The following is a 9,840-nucleotide window of genomic DNA, read 5'->3' as shown; positions in this document are numbered from 1 at the left end:
CCATTGTTAGGCTGATGGTCCTTCTTGAGCATGTGATCAGCTGGTTTTGGTTGTCAGCAGCAAAACTGGTTGATCCACTCTGAGAAGGTGCTATTTAAGAGACTGAGCTGAATACAGCACCTCAGACTGAGGAAGTCTCTCGGATGTAAGACGAAACTTTTCTACATTTTATGTTGTTTTGCTTTGTTTTGTTTTTTGAATGTCCAGAGGACCAGATTTAACTTTTTTGTTTTTTCTACCTGGATTATTGAGCATGTACTGTATCAGGATATTTCAGTGAATTTTTAGTTTTGTAAACCGTAAAACCTGATAGTATTTATCAGATAATTGTGAAAACTGTCTACCAGTTTTGCCTTTTTACTTGCTTATCTGAGTGTTTTCCCCGTCAGCACAGACCCCTATTGTGACATTTTTATGTGCTTTTCAAAGTGTTTGTAAAACTAATTAAGATGGAAACATTTTAATAATTTTTAAAAGAGCTGCAAGAGCCGAACGTCACCTCGACAAGTGCAATTAAAGTTTTTTTTTTCAATTAAAAGAGTCATAGGAGAATATGATTTCCAATATTTTTATAAATATGAATAAGATCCACTTCCCAGGTTTCAGTGTTTTACAGCTGATCGTCCATTTTATTTTTATTTGCCACTTGAAGAGCATCAATAAATGAAAACCAACATTGTATTTTGCTTGTGTTGCATTATTTTCAGTTACTTGGATTAGCTGTAAAATAACTTCTTTGTCTCACAAGGAATAACAGCACATGGACTTAACAGTAATATGCTTCCATCCGTTTCATTCTTTCATAGGATGAAGAGGAGGAAATTAAGCTGGAAATCAACATGCTGAAGAAGTATTCCCACCACAGAAACATAGCCACATACTATGGAGCCTTCATCAAGAAAAGTCCACCAGGCCATGATGACCAACTCTGGGTGAGTTCCCTAAACAATAAACAACAATATAACAGAAACGTTGGTTACGTATTGTAACCCTAGATTCTATGAGTGTAAGCGTAGCACTTTAAAAGCTGTCTCTATTGGGTTTACCTGCGCGCAGCGCGCCGAACACTGAAAACTTCTAGTCCACGTCCACCTGCTGTATGGACCCCACCCGGTCCGTTATAAATTGCATCTGGACCGGAGCTCGACTCCCAAAGGCTTACTCTTATTCTTCAGCCTTTTGAGAGCCAGTGAGACTCAGTTTTTAAAGGGCTACACTTACACTCGTAGAATCTGGGGTTACAATACGTAACCAACGTTCTATTTCATGTAAGTTACGCCCTTTAAAAGCTGTTGCTACTGGGTTTAAAGGGCGGAGCAGGATATGGTCCATGCCTCACTGGGTCTGTCCGAGAACTATCAAAAACACCCTGATATCTGCCTAAACCTCTTCCTTTATTCAAGCGTAATTACACACCATTGATCCATGTACCTGGTGCATACTAGATTACAGGCGTGCAGCCTCTGTCCCTGATCTTAACTTGAGGAATGTTTATTCATATCAGGCAATAGAGGAATAAGAGAAGGGAAAAATTTTCAAAGAGGAAGAAGGAATTTTCCTGTTTGAACGAGTAATCGTAGAAAACGCCCACTAATAACGACAGAGCAAGGCTGTGTTGTTTTAATGTTTGTTGTTTGTATTTATTTCATTTTATTTATTTATTTTTTGTTGTGTGATTGTGAAGAATCACTCTGACATAACTCTGAGAACTGAATGTGTCAATGAAGAGCTGGAGACATCTCGGAAATAAAAACGGATGAAAGGGGTCGGTAGTGACCATGAAGCCGCAGAGCAGATGTCCTACACAGACACCCCTCTGTGCAGAGCTGTGGAGGTAGAAATCCCCCTGGTGGAATGAGCCCCAAGTCCTTCAGGTGGTTGAAGACCAAAAGAACTATAGGCTTGTGATATAGCTTCACATAACCAGTGTGACAGACGCTGGGAAGATGAAGGCTGACCCTGTGATCGTTCTCTGAAAAGTACAAACAATTGATCGGATTTACGCATCACGGCTGTGCGTGTCACATAACACCTGAGTGTGCGTACTGGACAGAGCAGGTGAAACTGTTCCTCCTTCGTAGTTTTATGAGAAGGGGGACAGAACCCATCCAGTGTAACGGCACTGGACCTGAACGAACTTGTTATGCTTTTGGGTATAAAAGCAGGATTTGGTCGGAGTTCTGCTGTGCTCCCGTCTCCTAGAATTCTGAGACAAGCAGGAGCAAGGGACAGACCTGACAAGTCGCTCACTCTTTTAGCTGATGTCAGAGCTAATAATAAGGCTGTTTTGAGTGACAAATACTTCAAAGGTATCTGGTCCAGAGGCTCAAACGGATTTTTAGTGAGTACACTGCGAACGAAGACTAAATGCTGTGGCACAGCCCCTCCACCTTTTCCTGCACCTCCACCTTTCCATCTGTCTCTGCAGCAGCGTTGCCCAGGACGAAATGCGGGCGGAGCACTTTGCAAGCGCCGCACACAGGTTGGTGATTGTGTCCGCAGCTGTGCCAATCTGGTCCAAATCTACGTAGAACGGGTTCGGTTCCTTCGCCTCCTTAGCTATGCTAAAAGCTAGCATAGCGATGTTGTTGGTTGCTGCTTCCACCTGCGATGAGCACTGTTGAATTCTGTCCGTCAGCTTCGCGGTGAACTGGTCACTGGAAGATGGCGGGATGATACGTCGGCTGACATATTTTGCTGCTCTTACCTCAAAAACAGCTGACAAATTGGGTTCTAGGGGAGGGACAGTGGGAAAGCCCTAGTCCGTGAGCCCTTTGACTTTGGTGATGGCCGCGTAGGAGGCAACCGGAGCCCTCTGCTTTAAGGGATCGTTGACTGAACCCAGGAGGAGGGCGGACATGGCTGGGAAACAGGGCCAGACCGGGTCCCGGTGTCCAATGTGCAGGGCGGCAAACTTTCCCGCCAGAAGGGTCGACTTGGCCGGGGCCACCGGTTCGGGCACTTCCAGGTCGCAGGCTCTTGCCGACCTCCCGATTATCTCTGGGAGCTCGTGGAGCAGAGTGGTGGATGACCCCTGGCTCGGGGAGGCGACCATCGAAGGCAACACCGGCTCCAAACCTCCTGTAAGGCAGGATGGAGCGCAGCTGCTAGCTGTTTCAGCTTCAGAGGGGGACGTGTTCACGAACTCTGTGTCCGGGGAGTTCAAAAATTCCTTGAACGAACAGTCCCCCCTCGGTTAAAACTCGACCTCCTCAGAAGAAAAGAGCTCACACCAGCGCTGCTTCTCCTCAGCCGAAAAAAATTTGCAGGCTGGACAAGAGAAGAGTGGATCCAAAGCTTGCCGAGCGTGGTCAGCTCCCAGGCAGCTTTCACACATGGCGTGCAGGTCCGTCGATAAGATGTAGCCCGTCTGACACGCGGGGCACAGACGAATGGTCTTCAGTTTCTTAATAGAAGTCATCTTTTTTCTTCTTTTCTTCTTTTCTTCTTTTCTTAGAAGCAGTGTTCTTAGCGTTGACTGAAGAAAAACGGGAGGGAGTCAATCTACGGTCCAGATGCAATTTATAACGGACCGGGTGGGGCCCACACAGCAGGTGGGCGTGGACTAGAAGTTTTCAGTGTTCGGCGCGCTGCGCGCGGGTAAACCCAATAGCGACAGCTTTTAAAGGGCGTAGCTTACACAAAATAGAACTTAGTCTATACTCAAGCTTCTTTCAGATATGTGAAGCTTTCCAACAGTCAGAGAATATATCATGTTCATGTCAGAGTAAGATATATATTTCTAAAACAGCAATGTTTGAACTGCTGCGGTCACATACAGCAGCAGTAAATGATTCAAGTTTCTGATGAACTATTCAAAGGATTTAGACCAGGGCTCACCAACTTTTTTGAGACTGAGAACTACTCCACTGGGACAGAATGGCATGAAGGCCTGCTTGTTTGATACAAACGTGAATTTGCACGACTCACCTTTAATTATAGTATTAATAATATCATTATTAATACATTATTAGTAATGTATTAATAATGAAGCTGTCCACCTTAATTTCTTTAGGGAATTTTAAACATTTGACAATGTCAATAGAAACATCAAAACAAATATGTTCTTCTTTTTAGTGTTTTACCTTGTTTTACAGCACCCTGATTTATTGTTTTATGACACTACTTTTACACCTTCCCATGGGCTCACCACCTGTGGGAGGGGCCAAAGGGGTCGGGTGCAATGTGGGATGGGTGGTGGCCAAGGGCGGGGACCCTGGCGGTCTGATCCTCGGCTACAGAAGCTGGCTATTGGGACGTGGAATGTCACCTCACTGGTGGGGAAGGAGCCTGAGCTGGTGTGTGAGGCTGAGAGGTTCCGGCTAGAAATAGTCGGACTCACATCTACGCATGGCTCGGGCTCTGGAACCAGTTTCCTTGAGAGGGGCTGGACACTCTTCCACTCTGGAGTGTCCCCTGGTGAGAGGCGCCGAGCAGGAGTGGGCATACTTATTGCCCTCCAACTTGGTGCCTGTGTGTTGGGATTCACTCCGGTGAATGAGAGGGTGGCCTCCCTCTGCCTATGTGTGGGGGGACGGGTTCTGACTGTCGTTTGTGCTTATGTACCAAATGGCATTTCAGATTATCCACCCTTTTTGGAGTCCTTGGAGAGGGTACTGGAAAGTGCACCTCCTGGGGACTCCCTTGTTCTGCTGGGGGACTTCACGGCTCATGTGGGCAATGACAGTGAGACCTGGAGGGGTGTGGTTGGGAGGAACGGCCCCCCTGATCTGAACTAGAGTGGTGTTCTGTTGTTGGACTTCTGTGCTCGTCATGGATTGTCAATAACGAACACCTTGTTCAAACATAAGGGTGTCCATATGTGCTCTTGGCACCAGGACACCCTAGGCCGCAGTTCGATGATCGACTTTGTCATTGTCTCATCTGATCTGCGGCCACATGTCTTGGACACTCGGGTGAAGAGAGGGGCGGAGCTGTCCACTGATCACTACCTGGTGGTGAGTTGGCTCCGATGGTGGGGGAGGATGCCGGTCAGACCTGGCAGACCCAAACATATTGTGAGGGTTTGCTGGGAACATCTGGCAGAGTCTCCTGTGAGACGGAGTTTTAACTCCCACCTCTGGGAGAACTTTGAACATGTTCCCAGGGAGATGGTGGACATTGAGTCTGAGTGGACCATGTTTCGTGCCTCTATTGTCGAGGCGGCTTACCAGAGCTGCGGCCGCAAGGTTGTCGGTGCCTGTCGTGGCGGCAACCTTCAAACCCGGTGAGGGATGCTGTCAGGCTGAATAAGGAGTCCTATTGGGCCTTTTTGGCCTGTGGGACCCCGGAAGCAGCTAGCAGGTACTGGCAGTCCAAGCGACATGCGGCTCGGGTGGTTGCTGAGGCAAAAACTTGGGCATGGGAGGAGTTCGGAGAGGCCATGGAGAATGACTTCCGCATGGCTTCGAGGCGATTCTGGTCCACCATCCGGCGTGTCAGGGGGGGAAAGCTGTACGCCACCAACACTGTTTATAGTGGAGTGGTGTGCTGCTGACCTCAACTCGGGATGTTGTGGGTCGGTAGGCAGAATACTTTGAAGACCTCCTCAATCCCACCGGCACGTCTTCCACTGAGGAAGCGGAGCCTGGGGACTCTGGGTCGGGCCCTCCAATCTCTGGTGCTGAGGTCACCGAGGTGGTTAAAAAGCTCCTCGGTGGCAGGGCCCCAGGGGTGGATGAGATTCGCCTGGAGTTCCTTAAGGCTCTGGATGTTGTAGGGTTGTGTTGGCTTACACGACTCTGCAATATTGCGTGGACATCGGGGATTCCCCTGGATCGGCAGACCGGGGTGGTGGTCCCCCTATTCAAAAAGGGGGACCGTAGAGTGTGTTCCAACTACAGGGAAATCACGCTCTTAAGCCTCCCTGGTAAGGTCTATTCAAGGGTTCTGGAGAGGAGGGTCCGTCGGATAGTCGAACCTCAGATTCAGGAGGAGCAGTGCGGTTTTCATCCTGGCCGTGGAACACTGGACCAGCTCTACACTCTCAGCAGGGTCCTGGAGGGTGCGTGGGAGTTTGCCCAACCGGTCTACATGTGCTTTGTGGACTTGGAGAAGGCGTTCGACCGCGTCCCTCGGGGAACCCTGTGGGGGGTACTCTGGGAGAATGGGGTACCGGGCCCTTTGATATGGGCTGTTAGGTCCCTGTATGATCGGTGTCAGAGCTTGGTCCGCATCGCCGGCAGTAAGTTTGGCTTGTTCCCGGTGAGAGTTGGACTCCGCCAAGGTTGCTCTTTGTCACCGATTCTGTTCATAACTTTTATGGACAGAATTTCTAGGCGCAGCCAAGGTGTTGAGGGGATCTGTTTTGGTGGCCTTAGGATTGCGTCTCTGCTTTTTGCAGATGATGTGGTCTTATTGGCTTCATCAGATCGTGATCTACAGCTTTCGCTGGAGCGGTTCGCAGCCGAATGCGATGCGGCCGGGATGAAGATCAGTTCCTCCAAATCCGAGGCCATGGTCTTGAGCCGGAAAAGGGTAGAGTGCCCTCTCCGGGTCAGGGAGGAGGTCCTGCCCCAAGTGGAGGAGTTCAAGTATCTTGGGGTCTTGTTCACGAAGGAGGGAAAAATGGAGCGTGAGATCGATAGGCGGATAGGTGCAGCGTCTGCAGTGAAGTGGGCGCTGTACAGGTCTGTCGTGGTGAAGAGAGAGCTGAGTCAAAAGGTGAAGCTCTCAATTCACCGATCGATCTACGTTCCTACCCTCATCTATGGTCACGAGCTTTGGGTTGTGACCGAAAGAATGAGATCTCGGATACAAGTGGCCAAAATGAGTTTTCTCTGCAGGGTGTCTGGGCTCTCCCTTAGAGATAGGGTGAGAACCTCGATCGTCCGGGAGGGACTCAGAGTAGAACCGCTGCTTCTCCACGTCGAGAGGAGCCAGTTGAGGTGGCTTGGGCCTCTGTTTAGGATGCCTTCTGGATGCCTCCCTGGTGAGGTGTTCCGGACACGTCCCACCGGAAGGAGGCCCAGAAGAAGACCCAGGACACGCTGGAGGGACTATGTTTATCGGCTGGCCTGGGAACGCCTCGGGATTCCCCCGGAAGAGCTGGCCCAAGTGGCTGGGGAGAGGGAAGTCTGGGCCTCCCTACTTAGGCTGCTACCCCCGCAACCCGACCCCGGATAAGCGGAAGAAAATGGATGGGAGTCTAACCCTAACCCTAACCCCAGACACTACTTTTGTTTTAACTGCATTTTTACTTTCGTTTATTGTTATTATTGTTTATTGTTATTGTCTGTACTTTATATGTTCTGTCTAGAACATGTCTTTCTTGTAAGAGTCCTCGTGGCTCAATGAGACTAACCTTTATAAATAAAAGTTGTATGAATGAAAAATAATATATTCACATATTTGTGAATATATGACAATGAATGTTAAAGACTTCTAACAATGATTATGATTTACCATGGCAGATATGATCAATGGTTATTGATAATTAGTGATCAGAACTCTCAATCAAGAACTCAAGTTCTCAGTTTGAACCCATTTGGGGCTCTTCTGTGTGACTCTAAATTGCTTTAGATGTCTGGGAGTGTGGATGGTTGTTTGTCTTTTTCTCTGTCCCTGTGATGGACTGGAGGCCTGTCCAGGCTGTCCCCTGTCTTCATTCAAAGGCAGTTGAGAAAGGCTCCAGCTCCCACCCCGACCCTGACTTGGAACATGGGAGACTTTCAGCTTTTCCCTCTTCAGGGGTCACCATAGCGAGTTATCCTCCTCCATTTCACTCTGTCCTCTGCATCCTCTGTTCTCACCTCAACTACCTCCATGTCCTTTCTATCTGCATCCATATACTTTCTCTGTCTATTTCCTGGCAGCTTAATTTCTAAAATCCTTCTACCAATATATCCACTGTCCTTCCTCTGGTCCAAACCATCTCAGTATGACCTCTCTTTATCACCCACTTCTTCAACCTGTGCTGTACCTCTGATAATATAATACCTAAATGACATTGTGATCTGTGGTGAGAGCAGGGAACAGGTGGAAGATAACAGAGAGGTGGAGGTATACGCGTGAAAGAAGTGGAACGAAAGTGTAGGGATGGCACCATCTAGTGGGCCTTCCCCTGTCTGTTCTCTCTTGTGTCTCTGTATTGATTATCTGATTATCATCACCAGTGTCATGTCCTGTTTGTGTATTTAAAGTCTGTCTGTGAGTCCTGTCAGTGTCAGTTCGTCGTTGGGTATTGCCTGTCCTGTCCTGCTTGTCTGATCCTGTTTAATCCTGAATCTGATTTGTAAGTTTTGCTGCCATGTCAGCCTTTTCATTTATTGTTATTAAAATTATTTTATTTTACACCTGTCTCCTGAGTCCTGCCTGCACAACTGGGTTCTCCTGTCCTGATCTGCCTTGAAACCCTGACAGTACAAACCAACCAAAACCTGAACCTAGCAAGCAGGCTCATTCAGACTCTGCTCACCTGTTTTTGCCCGAGCCTGTCCAGATGGAGGGAGCTGCGATCCGGTGCGGTGCCTTTTGGACTAGACCCGTCCTGGGACTGAGAAGTCACGGCCAGGTGGTTGAAATTCTGCCTTCGCCTCTCCTACTGCAGGAGGAGAGATGAAGATATCAGTTCCAGAGGAACTACACAGCACCCAGGTCCAGTCCCTCCTACTCACCAGTCTGCTCTGGGTGGACCTCTGGGGAGGACGCCGAGTCAGAGGACAAACTCTGGTTCGCCCCGGTACATCACCCACATCGCCGCCGGAAGGGAAAGAGAAGACGCAACCGGATCCGGTCCGCTGCTCTTCCGCCCACATCACCTGAATGTCCAGCTCCTCGCACTCGGCCCGGCGAGGCTGAGTTTTTTGGTTCCGTCTCCTCCTGGTCCCAGCCTCCAGCCTGTTCTCTTCAACCAGAACCTGCAAAACCGGGGAGAATTTCGCGCGCGCGCGCGGGGGGGGGGGGGGGGTGTCTTTCCCCCGTTCGTCTGTGGGGGGGATGAAGGGGGGCCAGACCGGGGAGCGTGTTGGGCAATCGCTTCCTGCTCCTATTGAGGATGACCAGATCCCTGAGCTGTCTTCTGTAGAGGACCGGGTGGCTGATCCTCATCAGAGGCTCTATAGTGATTCTCAGAATCACTCCAAGAGACAGAGTTAAAAATAGAAGACTCCTGGTGGACCAACTCCTAGAGATCTTCATCTCACAGCCTGACCTGCTCAGCACATCGGTTCATCAGGTGATCTTTCAATTTGCCATGAAACTAAAAGCTGAAGTCGATCCTATTTTTGTCTCGTCACACACTGAAGAACCTGCAGCCAGCCCAGAACCTGCAGTGGTATCAGAACCTGCAGTGGTACCAGAACCTGAAGCAGTAAGCCCAGAACCTGCAGTGGTACCAGAACCTGCAGCAGCCAGCCCAGAACCTGCAGCAGCCAGCCCAGAAAATGCAGTGGTACCAGAACCTGCAGCAGCCAGCCCAGAAAATGCAGTGGTACCAGAACCTGTAGCAGCCAGCCCAGAACTTGCAAGTAGTCCAAAACCTGCAGCCCGACCAGAGTCTGCATGTTGTCCAGAACCTGTAGCAGCCAGCCCAGAACCTGCTGCAGTAGCCAGACCACACCCTGCGAAAGAGTCCACACCTCAGCCTGAGGGTCCTACGTCCGCTGAAGGGTCCACACCTCAGCCCGAGGATCCTGCGTCCGCCGAAGGGTCCACACCTCAGCCCGAGGGTCCTGCGTCCACCGAAGGGTCCACACCTCAGCCTGAGGGTCCTGTGTCCGCTGAAGGGTCCACACCTCAGCCCGAGGGTCCTGCGTCCGCTGAAGGGTCCACACCTCAGCCCGTGGGTCCTGCATCCGCTGAAGGGTCCACACCTCAGCCCGAGGGTCCTGCATCTGCTGA

General features: G+C 49.8%; 1 protein-coding gene across 1 annotated transcript in view; it reads left to right on the top strand.

The window, feature by feature from the left end:
- The window catches only part of LOC119419712 (mitogen-activated protein kinase kinase kinase kinase 4), a 241,308-nt gene that overhangs the window by 137,078 nt on the left and 94,390 nt on the right, over nt 1-9,840 (top strand). Inside the window, exon 4 of the mRNA XM_037687100.1 lies at nt 807-932. Within this exon, the coding sequence (XP_037543028.1) occupies nt 807-932 (126 nt within the window). The remainder of the gene's footprint in view (nt 1-806; nt 933-9,840) is intronic.

Source organism: Nematolebias whitei, chromosome 13, assembly GCF_014905685.2.
Source record: "Nematolebias whitei isolate Nwh7 chromosome 13, NemWhi1, whole genome shotgun sequence".
Classification (NCBI taxonomy): domain Eukaryota; kingdom Metazoa; phylum Chordata; class Actinopteri; order Cyprinodontiformes; family Rivulidae; genus Nematolebias; species Nematolebias whitei.
The sequence above is the reverse complement of the archived record's forward strand: the minus strand, read 5'-3'. Positions and strand labels throughout refer to the sequence as shown.